Genomic DNA, 13,522 nt, shown 5'->3' on the forward strand with positions numbered 1-13,522 from the left:
AAATTACCTTTTTTCCAAAGGATCTTTACAGTTGTAATTAAGGATCTTGAATTGAAGATATCATCCAGAGTATCCAGTGGGCCCTAAATCCAATGATAACTGTCTTGAGAAGAGACACACAGAGTAAAGGAGGAGGCACTGTAACCACGGAGGCAGAGGTTGGAGTGATGGTGCCACAAGCCAACAAATGCCTGCAGCCACCAGAAGCTGGAAGAGACAGGGAACGGATTGCCCTCTAGAGCCTTTGGTAGCAGTGTAGCCCTGCTGACATCTTGATTTCATTCAGACTTCTGGCCTCCAGAACAGAGAGAATAAATTTCAGTTGTTTTAAGCCACCAAGTTTGTGGTAATTTGTTACAGTAGTCATAGAAAACTAACACACCCCAATATTTAGCAGCTTAAAACAACAAACATTTATTATCTTATAGTTTCTGTGGATCAGGAATCCAGGCACGGCTTAGCAAGGTGACCCTGGCTCAAAGTCTCTCATGAGGCTGTACTCATCTCAAGGCTCACTAGGGCCAAAGGATCTGCTTCCAAGTTCACTCAAATGATTGGTGGCAGGATTCATTTCCTCAAAGGCTGCCGGACTGAGGGCCTCACTTTCTTGAGAGCTGTTATCCAATGGCCGCCTCAGTTCCTTGCCACATGTGCCTTTCCATAAGGCAGTGCCCAAAATGGAGGACAGCTTCCCTCAGGGAACAAGCAAGAGAATTGAGAGGAGGTACCCAAGATGGAAGCTACAGCCTTTGTAACCTGTTCTCAGAAGTGACATTCCATCATTTCTGCTGTATCCTATTCGTTGGAAGTGAGTCATTGGATCCAATCCACACTCGAGGAGAGGAGAATACACAGGGCATGAATATCACAAGGTAGGGAGCATTGGAAGCCTTCTCAGAGCCTGCCAACCCCAGTATAAGTGCCGTAGTAGTGGTAGGCAACACATAGGAAGAAAAACATCAAAACATTAACTGGGTGATGGGATTATGGATTGTTTTTCCCTTTTTTGAATTTTCTAAACTCTCTTTAGTGAGCATATATGGGTTTGACAATGAATTTAAAAATAGGAAAGCTAAATGAAAGGGAAGAAAAGAAGGGAGAAAGGAAAGCAGTGGGGGAGGATAAAGGAGAGAGGAGGAGAAAACCTGAATTGAATTTTGTGAATTAAATTTGAGTTCTGTGAATCTGCTTCAACCTGCTGAAGCTGTCTACAGAAGTATCACAAGACATAATGCCTTTTAGCTAAGAAGTTTCAGACTTGATTGAAAAAAACAATTAGCTCCAGGATATCCTGGAGGGTGAGGTGAGGGAAAACAACAAGGAATTAGTGTTGCCAGTGCTTGAGAATTGAAGAGGTGGAAATGGTTTTTCCGTGAAATCTGTTCACAAGCAGCAGAATCCCAGCAGGGCAGATACTCAGTGATCAGCTCCCTTCCTTGTGACCGAAAGGACCTGAATAATAGTGTCCGGTGCAGAGCATCACCCCTCCCACAAGCAGCTGAGGCTATTTGAGCATCCTACCTCAATCAGAATTAGCTCGGAATAGGACAGGACTGGATTGTGATAGAAACTTCAGTAAACCCTCCTCCGAGGAACTGGAGAGGGGAGGTGTTAGATGATGGCATTGGGCTGACCCACATTCCCTGAACCTTCAAAACCATAGAGTAGAAGTAGCTTCTATCCCACCCACAAAGTATCCCAAACCCCAAAAGGGGGGCGCTCATAAAACGTGTACCAAAGAAATCAGAGCCCCACAGGGCCCAAATAACCAATTTTATTAGAGGTTATTTTATCATCCCCTTTGGGAGTGAGCAGACCACTCTCCTGCCTTCTCTGACGTGTTTTGAGGATTCTGGACCCACTGCCTACTTCCTAAAGCCATGCTGGAGCAGGAAACCCCTCAAATGCTTCATAAGACCAAACTTTTGGGGGCTGGTGGATTCCTTGGGGCCCCATGTGGGTTCTCAATTTCCTCAAGTTCTTCTGTTTTGGGAAAAGCAACCCCAGCACCGCAGTGACCCGGTGGCTGAAGGTCCCTCTTCAAAGAAGTGTGGTCTCTGATGCTGTCCTCCTTTGCATGTGGGCCACCCACTTTGGGAAGAAGGATGGGATCAGGATCCCTCACACTCAGGTTGGGGGCTAAGTGCTGGGGCTTGGCCAAGTGTGGGGACCAGGAAATCCTGTTCAAAAAGCTCATGCTCAGCCTTGCTGCAGCAGAGTGCAGACTCCTTTTGGAGCTGAAGGTGTCTGTGGAACAGGAGGAAGGCTGCTGTCCAGCCCCTCTGCCTTCCTCCGGCTCCAGGCTTCCTCTTCTCCTGTGTGTGGGCTGCCGACATTCGAATCTGGGGGGCTCCTGAGGTGCGTGCTCCTTCCTCCAGTGGTCTGCCCAGAGTATGAGATCCTTGCTCAGCCAGAAGCCCTCTCTGCCATCTGGGAGACCCCTGGCCTGACCATTTTCCTGCCCCCGCTGTTCTCACTGGAGGGTTCTTGGACCCTTTCTTGGCCACACCAGCTACTAGATTCTGCCGCAGGCCTGGGGTTCCTGGGAGCAGTGAGCTTGGCCCTAGGAGGAGCCTCTTTCTGGACATCCTGTCGTTCTCTGAGGCCCCCTGGTGGTCTGACTCTTAGGCTTTTCAGGATGGATAGAAATGCCCATTGGCTCTGTCTGGTGTGGTCTACGCTTCTCCAGAGCTCTGGCCTGTGTAGGAGGTTTTGAGCTTTTCCTTTCTCGGGGCCGAACGCTCTGGGACCTCTCTGGGGACTTAAGGCCTGGCCTGGGGCCCTGGGCCCCACAATGCCTTTCCTGCTGCCCCTGCAGCTCACAGGCCTTGTGTAACCCAGGGAGCCTCACGCCCTCAGGGAGCAGTGGGCATGGTGCTAAGAAGTTAAAGCGCAAGTAGGATTCTAGGATCTGCTGGGGGAGGCCCCACTTCAGGTGTGCAATCTTCCGCTGCATAAGGGACTCCAGGAGCAGTAGCTGGCTCTTCTTGAGGACTGGCCACTTCGGCAGGATGGTGAGGGCTGTGGGAAAATCCACCAGAACTGTGGCAGCTTGGGGGGCTTGGCCACATGAGACAGAGGGGCAGGCAGAGGGCAGGCCCAGGGGAGCAGCCAAAGACTGTGGGTTCCGGAGCCGTCGAGTCAGGCCAGAGGTCTTCCCTGGAACCAGTCCTTTGTCCCTTTGTCGGCTTTTCTGGAGTTTAGGTTGGGCCTGCCAGGAGGCTGGAATGACACTGTGCTTCCTGGCAGTGGCCGTGCTCTGGCTGGCCAAATGCTCTCCCTCCCCACTGGCAAGCAGGAAGAGTTCATTCTGGTGGGGGAGAGGCTTCATCTCAGGACAGGGAGCAGAGGCCGCAGCCTGTTCCTGGTCCATGGCCCCATATCCAGAGCCAGTGAGGGCTGGGGGCCCCTCACCCCCAGAACAGTCAACTCAGAGATTGCCTTTAGCAGCATCCTTTCCTCTGACTTGGCCCTTGTTTCTTCCCCTTAGTGCTCGAAGCCTTCCAGCATCCTCAGCTCTGCACTTTCTCTGGCTCCCTACATCCTGGATTTCTGCAGCGTCCTCATCTTCACCCTTATTCTGGCTTCCTTGCCCTTGTATCTGGATCTCTCCATCGATTTCACTTCTTAACTCTCCCTTATAATCCCCCCGCAGGAGCCTGGGTCTCTTTATCATCATCACCTGTGGTCCCTCTCAGGTTTCTCTTCTCTTGGATTTGAAATTCTGCACCATTCTCATCTCCAGTCTGTTCCTGGTTCTTCCACTCTGATGTACAGACATTTCCATTAATCTTACTTTTTAACAGTCTTTGCTTCCCTCCCCTAAGTCTCTGGATCTTTCTACCATCCTCGCTTCCAAACTCTCTCTGGCTTTTCTTCTCCAGTGTTGGATTTTCTGCATCATTCATTCCTCTAGTCTGCTCACAGTTCCTTCTCCCTGGTGAGTGGCTCTCTCCAATTTCACCACCTAACTGTCCCTCATTCTGTCTCTCAGGTCTCTCGGTCTCTGTACCATCCTCACCTCCAGCTTCTCTCTGGGGTCTCTTCTCTGGTGCCTGAATTTCTGTTTCATTCTCACCTCCCATCTGCTCCTGGTTCTTCTCATCTGACAAATGAGTCTTTCCATCAGTGTCACCTCTTAACTGACTCTGGTTTTCTTCCCCAGGTGCCCAGGTCTCTGTACCATTCTCAGCTCCAGCCTCTCTCTGTTTTCTCTTCTCTGGAGCTGGAATTTCTGCACCATTCTCACCTCCCATCTGCTCCTCTTTCTTCCATTCTGCTGAATGAGTTTCTACATCAATTTTACTTGCTAATTCTCCCCAATTCTCTGCCTCAGGTGCCTGGGTATTTGCACCATCCTTGCCTCTAATGTGTTCCTGATTTTTCCACTTTGGTATGTGAATCCTTCCATTAATTTCACTGTTTAACTGATGCTGGTTTTCTTCCCCAAGTTCCTGAGTCTCTTTACCATGTTCACCTTTAATGCCTCTCAGGTTTCTCTTCCCTGTTGCCTGGATGTCTGTACTATTCTCATCAACAAACTGCTCCTGGTTCCTCCTTCCTGGTAGATGGGTCTCTACATGAGTTACACCTCTTAATTGTCTCTGGTTCTCTGCCTCAGGTGCCAGGATATTTGCACCATCTTCATCTCCGTTCTTTCTCTGGTCTCTCTTCTCCAGTGCCTGAATTTCTGCTCTGTGTTCACCTCCAATCTGGTCCTGATTCCCCCAACATGGTATCTTGAATTCTCTGCCAATTTCACTTGCTACTGGTTTCTGGTCTCCCCAAAATTGTGCCTGGATCACCACCCAATCCTCCTCTCTTATCTCCCTGAGATTCTTCCTTCTAAATATCTGGCTTTCCCCAGAATCCTCGCCTCTTTCCAGGCCTTGATTTCCCCACCCCACTTGAAGTTCATGTCTTAGTTGTTTCTGGATCTCTACCCTAAATACTTGGACCTTCCCAGCTTTCTCACTTCCGTTTTGATCCTGCATCTCCCACCCTGGTATCTGGATCTCTGTAACATTCTCACTTTGAACGCATTCCTGTTTTCCCCACCCCAGGGCTTGGGTCTCTAGGCCATCCTCTTTTTTCACTTCCCCCAAGTTCTCCCTCCCAGATATCTGGATTTGCACAGCATTCTCACCTCCAACCTGGCCCTTTCTTCTCCTCTCTTCTGCCTGAATTTCTATACTAGTATCACCTTTAATCTGGTCTTGTTTTCCCCACCCTGGCAGCTGGGTCTCCCCACCATTCTCAGTTCCAGTCTGGCCCCACTTCCTCAACCCTTGGGCCTGGGTCTCTCCTTCATCCTCTCCTCTGGCTTCTTTCTTATTCTTCTCAAAAGACTGGATCTCTATAGCATCCTTATTCCTACTCCTATCCTGGGTCTCCCACATTGGCGTTTGGGTCTCTGCATCAATTTTACATCTTAACTGTTCCTGTTTCTCTCCTCTTCGTGCCTGGGTTTCAGGAAGATTCTCACCTCCAGCATCCCTCTGATTTCTCTTCCATAGTTTCTGACTTTCAGCTCTATTCTCAACTCTCACCTGGTCTTGATACTCTCACCTGGTCTTAATTCTCCCACCATGGTGTCAAGATCTCTCCAACAGCTTTACTTATTACTAGTCTCTGTCTTCCCCACTCCAGGACCTTAGGCTCTGCCTTGTCCTCCATCCCAAAGTTTATTGGGAGTTGCCTTCCAGATGCCTGAATTTCCCAAGCATCCTCTCCTGTGCTCTCTCTCTGGTTCACCCACCCTGGAGCCTGGGTCTCTCTACTATCCTCTCTGCCTAGTGTCTGGTTTTCCCTCCCTGGTGCCCAGGCCTCTCGTGGGCAGCACCAGGACTTCCAGATGGGCATTCCCACTTGTTGGTTGGAAGGAACAGGTAGGAACTCTCTGGAACAGAACCTCTGGGCTGATGGGAGGTTTGGGAGAGAGGCCATGGAGGTGGGGTGGCATCTCATGCCGACAATATGCTCCAGTGGTACCAGTTCTTCTGGGGAGTTGACCAACAGCTGTTCCATCCTTTGGCACATGTCCAGGGCAGGGGGCAGTGGCTTGCAAATCAGGTGAGTCTGGTCATCACTACGACACCAGGGTACCTGCCACGCTTCCCAAGAACTGTCCTGAGGTAGCATACAGGTGCTTGAAAAGGAGGTGGTGCAAAAGATGTGTTCCAAAGGTGTGTAGGCATCCCAAGGTAAACCTTGACCTGGGTGCTGACAAGAAAGCAGATATTGGGTCCGTGAATCCTGGTGGCTCCTCCAGTATTCCCCTCTCTTATTTTGGGCCCATTGTTGGGCATCCAGGCCCCTGAACTTGCCAGGACTGAAGAAGAATTCAGGGGTCGGCCCAAAACAAGTGTCACGTCTCATGGAGGGCACTGCCCACTTCTGCGGTGGCACCTGTAGGTAAGAACAGAGAAGCAAAATCTTTGCATTCACATTATCTCATCTAATCCTCAGATCAGGATTGTAATCCCCATTATCCAGATGAGGACGTTGGGGCTCAGGAATGGGGAGTCAGTTCTCTTAGGGAAAACAGTATTCATTCAAGAAAGAAAGATAGGGCTTCCCTGGTGGCGCAGTGGTTGAGAGTCCGCCTGCCGATGCAGGGGACATGGGTTCATGCCCCTGTCCGGGAGGATCCCACGTGTTGAGGAGCGGCCGCGCCCGTGAGCCATGGCCGCTGAGCCTGCGCGTCTGGAGCCTGTGCTCCGCAACGGGAGGGGCCACAACAGTGAGAGGCCCGCGTCCCGCAAAAAAAAAAATGAAAGAAAGATAAAGAGTTTACTCCAGGCCAGGCACTGTTCTAGGTGCTGGCGGTACCAGCATGAACAAGACAGACAAAGTCTTTGCTGGGAGCTGTCTTTAGACATGAAAGACACAATAACTAAGTATACAACATAATGTTAGGTGTTGAAAAGTGTTTTGTTGTTTGTTTGTTTGTTTTTTGGCCACGCTGCGTGGCATGTGGGATCTTAGTTCCCTGACCAGGGATCAGACCCATGCCCCCTGCAGTGGAAGCGTGGAGTCTTAACCACTGGACTGCCAGGGAAGTCCCCTTGAAAAGTGTTCTAATGGAAATAAAAGCAGAGTGGGAATGGGGTTAGCTCCTTTAGACATATTGGTCAGAGAAGGCCTCTCAGAGGAGGTGACATTTGAATGGAGACCTGAATGAAGCAAGGGACAAACCAAGTGACATCTGAGGAAAGAGCATTGTAGGCAGAGGAGACATTAGTGCAAAGGCCCTGAGGATGGAACTGGGTCATTTGTATAAGAACAGCTAGGAGGCCTGTGTGGCCAGAATGGAATGAGTGAGTGATGAGGAGAGTGCTAGGAGATGAAGCCAGAGAGGAATGCAGGGCAGATTATTCTGAGCCTTGGAGTTGTGGTTAGGAGTTGGATTTTATTCTGAGTTTGACTGGAAGTGTATCCATCAGAGCCATTGCAGAGTCTTGAGTGGCAAAGTCCTGTGATCTGTTTTTTTTTAAAGTTTGTTCTTGCTCATGAGCATAATGTTAGGCTTAAACCAGGTGCAAAAAAATACTTACTGCATGATTTCATACAGACAAAACTAGTCTGTGCTATTAGAAATCAGCACAGTTGTGTCTGCAAGCTTCTGGGCTGCTGGTAGTGTTCTGTTTATTTTTTTTTAACTTTTTCTTATTTATTTTTTAAAATTTTTATTTATTTATTTTTGGCTGTGTTGGGTCTTTGTTGCTGTGCGCAAACTTTCTCTAGCTGTGGCGAGCGGGGGCTACTCTTCATTGCAGTGGCTTCTCTTGTTGTGGAGCAGAGGATATAGGTGCGCAGGCTTCAGTAGTTGTGGCACATGAGCTCAGTAGTTGTGGCTCGCGGGTTTTCGAGCACAGGCTAGGTAGTTGTGGCACACGGGCTTCGTTGCCCTGCGGCATGTGGGATCTTCCTGGACCAGGGCTCGAACCCGAGTCCCCTGCCTCGGCAGGCAGATTCTTAACCATTGCGCCACCAGGGAAGTCCAGTGGTCTGTTTCTTAATCAAGTGCTGCACCTGGATGTGTTCAGTTTGCAAAAACTCATTGATCTATACACTTATAATCTGTATATGTATATTCCCTTGGATTAACTTTTTTTAATATAAATTTATTTATTTATTTATTTTTGGCTGCATTGGGTATTCGTTGCTGCACGCAGGCTTTCTCTAGTTGCATCGAGTGGGGGCTACTCTTTGTTGCAGTGCGTGGGCTTCTCATTGTTGTGGCTTCTCTTGTTGTGGAGCACGGGCTCTAGGTGCACAGGCTTCAGTGGTTGCAGCACGCAGGCTCAGTAGTTGTGGCTCGCGGGCTCTAGAGTGCAGGCTCAGTAGTTGTGGTGCATAGGTTTAGTTGCTCCACGGCATGTGGGATCTTCCCAGACCAGGGCTCGAACCCATGTCCCCTGCATTGGCAGGCGGATTCTTAACCACTGCGCCACCAGGGAAGTGTGGATTAACATTTTTAAAAAGAGAAAGAAGGGACTTCCCTGGTGGTGCAGTGGTTAGGACTCTGTGCTCCCGGTGCAGGGGGCCTGGGTTCGATCCCTGGTCAGGGAACTAGATCCCACATGCATGCTGCAACTAAGAGTTCGCATGCCACAACTAAGGAGCCTCCATGCTGCAACTGAGGAGCCTGCCTGCCGCAACTAAGACCCAGTGTAACCAAATGGATAAATAAATAATTTAAAAAAAAAAAAAAAAAGAGAAAGAAGAAGTTCATTCTGTTGGCTGCGTGGAGCACTGACGATGGTTGGGTGAGAGAGAAAGCAGGAACCAGGCCGAAGGCAGTACCTACAGTCCAGGTGAGCCCTGAGGATGGCTTTGCCCAGGAGGGTGAAGTGAAGTTTTAAGAAGTGATCAGGGCTTCCCTGGTGGCGCAGTGGTTGAGCGTCTGCCTGCCGATGCAGGGGACACGGGTTCATGCCCCGGTCCGGGAAGATCCCACATGCCGTGGAGCAGCTAGGCCCTTGAGCCATGGCCGCTGAGCCTGCGCGTCCGGAGCCTGTGCTCCGCAACGGGAGAGGCCACAACAGTGAGAGGCCCGTGTACCGAAAAAAAAAAAAAAAAAAAAAGAAGTGATCAGATTCAAGATATGGGTTGCAAGTAGAGCCCATAGGACTTGCAGGTGGATTGATCCTGAGGAGTGAGGGAGAGAGAAGTCCAGGGTGACCGCTGGGTTTGGGGCAAGATAATACTCTTCCTGACCAGTCTGAGTTCATCTCTGATACACAGGGCATAGAACAGGGTCCTTGTAACAAATGACTGAGACAATCATGGTGTTGAAGGAAGGAGGTGTGTGAGATCCCCTCACCTTGATGGCCTTCCTCATGCTGGAGTGGGTCCTGGTGACCTGGTGCCAGTAGTGCTGGACCTGCCAGATCAGAAAGAGGCAGAGGACAAGCAGGTTGCCGCAGCATCGAGGGTCCCTGCAGCTGTGATTCTCAGAGAGCAGGCCCCGCACTGGCTCCCACTCAGGGCCCTGGAACGGCCCCACCATGGCACAGGCGCCCAGGAGGGGCAGCAACATGACACAGCTTAGGTCAGGCAGGTGGTGTTCAGGAGTTGTAGGGCAGGACTGGTATGGCTGACCCAGCCACTTCGGGGCGGGGTAGCCCCTGCCTCATAGCACCACCTCACAAAGGCTCCTGAAGCTGCGGCCTCAGCTCCAGCTGCTGCACCTGGCACCAGGGCTGGATAACATGCCCTCAGTACTGGTGAGGACAACATCAGGGAACTGCCCAAAAGGAATTAAGAGGAAGAAGAACTTGTTTGAAACATCCTGACCTCTGGAATGGAGAGATTAAGTTCCCCCGTGTATGATGGAGGGATGGAAACTGCAGTCTGCTTGATTTATTTCTTCCTATTCGATACTTTCGTCCATTTGTCCATCAGGCTATCCAATATCAAACATTTAATGAACACTGTATTGAATGTGTGTTCTTGTTTAACCACCCACCATATCCTGATTTTTTGTTGGGGGATTACTTTCCCATCTCAAGATCACTGTTTGTAGGAGTATAAATGCTACCCTGGAGACTTTCACCCAAAGGTTATATTCAAAATATTGAATCACAGAGCAGGCAGGGTCATCAGCCAATCAGAATGGGCCATGCCTTAACCCTTTAATACCCGGGTTGTAAGTGGCCCCTGGGGTCCCAGTAGAAGGGCATCACCTATTTACCAACCAGTTGGGAAGTATTTCTCTATTTTAAGAACCCAGGGACTTCCCTGGTGGCGTAGTGGTTAAGAATCTGTCTGCCAGTGCAGGGGACACAGGTTTGAGCCCTGGTCTGGGAAGATCCACATGCCACGGAGCAAATAAGCCTGCATGCCACAACTACTGAATCCCGCGCGCCTAGAGCCCATGCTCCGCAACAAGAGAAACCACCGCAGGGAGCAGCATGCCCACTGCAACAAACAGTAGCCCCCGCTCACCACAACTAGAGAAAGCCCGCGCGCAGCAACAAAGACCCAGTGCAACCAAAAATAAATAAATTAAATAAATAAAATTTTTAAAAAAGAACTCAATATACCACACAATGTATCTTGGTTAAATGTTACCCCAGCTTATACCTGATACTCTTTCACAGGCCCAGGACAGCCAAGGAGTGGAGGTGTGACCTAAGTTTGGCCAATTGGGCTCTCTCTTCCAGGGCTCCAACTATCAAGGTAGGGATAGGAAGCTGGTAAAAGAAAGAAAAGCAGCCCATGGCAGCTAGAAACTGGCCCAGCTCTATCAGTTTGGCCTGATGTTGCTAGGAGCTGGCCTGACACTCATAGCTGAGCCTTGGTGTTCTCCTGTTGAACATAAAATACTTCATAGAGTGTCAGCATCAGACAAAACCACTCTAACTGTGATAATCAAGACAAAAACAAGACCACTCTTTAGTCATGTCTGAACACAGACAAAAGCATGAACACTGTCAAAACCACAAAAATAACCAAACATCTCACTATCCTGGCTAATATCTATTTTGTTACCAATTATAGCTTTAGCCTCACTTCATTCCTTCCACCCTGTAGATAAGATTTATTAGGATGCCCAATCATAGAATTACTCACACTTTCTAATAGTGTCTAATCCAGAGCAAACCCCATTTCCTTGAACCCTCCCAAGATCATTTGACACAAGGTCAAATCCTATAGTAAATCCAAACACCCTCTTACTGAGAAGTGCCACAGTTCCCCATAGTATGTGTTCTCCCTTGTTGCAATGAGTAATAACACTGTAGAATTGTGTTCCTGGTGGTCTTTAGCTAAATTTAGGACACTGGCATAAGATTTTATGTCTGGTCCTGCTCTCACAACCAGCTCCCCTTGAGCCTCCAGGCTCCACTGCAGAGTCTTTTCCCAGATTCCTTTTTGCTTGCTTGCCACCAAAGATCCCTAAGTGAAAGAAGAACTTCCTTTGGATCAGGCACAGCGCCAAAAGATAGATATCCAAAGTGTCCAAGGCATCTACCAGCCCTGCTCGCATAAAGCTCTCAGTATGGTTGGAAAGGCAAACACTGAATAAAGACAGAGTTGACGAAGGCTACAAAGGGCAAGTACAGGGGGCTTGTGGGTGCATCCAGCAGGGGTAATTACCTGGTCTGGATGATCAGGGAGGCTTCATTGAAGAGGTGATGAACACTAAGCAGAACAGTGGAGCACATCACATCACTCCCAACAGAGGGTGATGGATGGGCTTGGGGAGATTGGGGTGAGCTCAGGGTAGAAAATGAAGGTGGGTGGGGCTGTAACATGCGGATGAGGAGGGGGGTACTGGTGGGGAGAGGCCTAGTAAGCCATGGCAAGGATTTAGCATTTTAAGCACAGAACTGTGGTAAAAGACAAATTTCTAAGACAAATTGATTCTGAGCATATGTTAACATTTATCAACTAACTAGCAAGTGAAGTAGCAAGATACAAGAGGGCGGGCTAGTTCTGTGAGAACATGGAAACTGAGTTATTATATAGTTGGGAAACAATTAATTAGGTAGAGTATACAGTCTCATTACTCATGGTCATAAAAACATCAAGCCCCTATCAGTCATTACTAGGAGATCTGGGATATAATGGTCCAAGATGCCAGGTAGGCCAAATAACAACCAGACATTATTATAAAGGATATCAAAAAAGCAAATGATAATGACACATCTATGACTGTAAACTAGAATAATAAGGTTTCATTCTCCCACAGTGGTAGCTGATAGGTCCAATTAATATGGAAATATGAAACAGGATCTGAGAAAGTTGAGGAGCAGGGTCCAAATCACAGGTTCTACTCTTTTTTAAAATATCTATTTATTTATGTATTTGGCTGTGCCAGGTCTTAGTTGCGGCACGCAGGATCTTCGTTGTGGCATACAGGACTGTAGTTGCAGCTTAGTTGCTGCACGCGGGATGTGGGATCTTTTTTTAGTTGCGGCATGCGAACTCTTAGTTGCAGCAGGTGGGATCTAGTTCCCTGACTAGGGTTCGAACCCGGGCCCCCTGCATTGTGAGTGTGGAGTCTTAGCCACTGGACGACCAGGGAAGTCCCCACAGTTTCTACTCTTAAACAGGAGCCATCAGTGGGAGTTTCTTAATTTGGAGACAAAATTTATTTTTTGACAAGTCATAGATATGCATGGATGAAGTTTGATGGGGGGATTTTTCATGTAATAAACGTTCAGTCCTGGAGCCACTTCAAACCCATCTGGCTGGGTTTTCAAGCATAGCAACCAGATGTGGTGGAAGTAACCCAAGCGGATAGCCAAAAATCCAGGGTCCAGTTCTGGCTCTGCCACTGCCTCATTCTGTGACTGTGGACAAGGAGCTTCCCCTCTCTGGGCCTCAGTATCTGTAAAATGAAGGGGTTGCACTGCGTGACTCCTAAGGGTCCTGCTACGTCTCTACTTCTAGGTTTCCAAAGGAAATAACTGGAACTGGCCCACTATGGTCTAGTTTTGGTTAGATCCAAATGATCCCAAGAGGGAATTCCCAGGCAGTCCAGTGCTTAGGACTCTGCGCTTTCACTGCCGAGGCAATCCCTGATTGGGGAACTAAGATCCTGCAAGCCGAGCCGCGTGGCCAAAACTACAACAGCAACAACAACAAACTGGTCCCAAGATATGCCTGGCATCATGCGAAGAGAGATGAGTAAGGGCCATAAGAATCCAGGAGGACCACTTGGAGGTGGTGAGGCATGAGTGTAGCCTTAAAAAATGGAGATTTGGAGCAGCATAGGGAAAAAAGCACCATGCTAAGCCAGAAGAAATTGGGTGTCCTAGACATTTCCAAACTCAACCTGACAAACTCAACCCCCATCCTCAAACCTGCTGTTCTTCTTGAATTCTCTACTCAATGGATTCCATTTCTGGTGGACTCCACCCCCACCAGAAAATTTAACAAAGGCATCTGAATATGAAGGAAAACATTTAGGATTACCTATCATTATCTCCATACCATTCCTTTACCAGTGTAGAGTAAAAAAGATGATTTTAAAAGCACAAAAATGGGCTAAAAGATAAACTAGCAATGG

At 48.7% G+C, this 13,522-nt stretch overlaps 3 protein-coding genes across 3 annotated transcripts; all 3 read right to left on the reverse strand.

Annotated features, from left to right (window-relative positions):
* Positions 1 to 2,563: 2,563 nt before the first annotated feature.
* Positions 2,564 to 3,331, reverse strand: LOC132499560 (uncharacterized). Its single transcript, XM_060114211.1, has one exon. The coding sequence runs from the start codon at positions 3,329 to 3,331 to the stop codon at positions 2,564 to 2,566; it is 768 nt and encodes a 255-aa protein (XP_059970194.1).
* Positions 3,332 to 3,638: 307 nt separating this feature from the next.
* On the reverse strand, positions 3,639 to 5,676 carry LOC132499561 (uncharacterized protein DDB_G0290685-like). The gene is given in 2 exon segments (XM_060114212.1): positions 3,639 to 5,558; positions 5,560 to 5,676. Coding segments are annotated over 2 exon segments (2,037 nt in total).
* Positions 5,677 to 5,792: 116 nt separating this feature from the next.
* On the reverse strand, positions 5,793 to 9,544 carry LOC132499562 (uncharacterized protein C22orf46-like). Its single transcript, XM_060114214.1, has 3 exons — positions 9,329 to 9,544; positions 5,869 to 6,408; positions 5,793 to 5,813 (listed from the first exon to the last, which is right to left on the reverse strand). Exons 1-3 carry the CDS (start codon positions 9,542 to 9,544, stop codon positions 5,793 to 5,795), a joined length of 777 nt encoding a protein of 258 aa, XP_059970197.1.
* Between the last annotated feature and the right edge of the window lie 3,978 nt (positions 9,545 to 13,522).

Source organism: Mesoplodon densirostris, chromosome 11, assembly GCF_025265405.1.
Source record: "Mesoplodon densirostris isolate mMesDen1 chromosome 11, mMesDen1 primary haplotype, whole genome shotgun sequence".
NCBI classification, from domain to species: domain Eukaryota; kingdom Metazoa; phylum Chordata; class Mammalia; order Artiodactyla; family Ziphiidae; genus Mesoplodon; species Mesoplodon densirostris.

Coding starts and splice junctions, on each gene's coding strand:
- LOC132499562 (XM_060114214.1), bottom strand. CDS start 9,544: ATGTTGCTGCCCCTCCTGGGCGCCTGTGCCATGGTGGGGCCGTTCCAG. Junction 6,409..9,328: donor GCATGAGGAAGGCCATCAAG/GTGAGGGGATCT, acceptor TCTTACCTACAG/GTGCCACCGCAGAAGTGGGC. Junction 5,814..5,868: donor CTGTTCCTTCCAACCAACAA/GTGGGAATGCCC, acceptor CCTGGGCACCAG/GGAGGGAAAACCAGACACTA.
- LOC132499560 (XM_060114211.1), bottom strand. CDS start 3,331: ATGAAGCCTCTCCCCCACCAGAATGAACTCTTCCTGCTTGCCAGTGGG.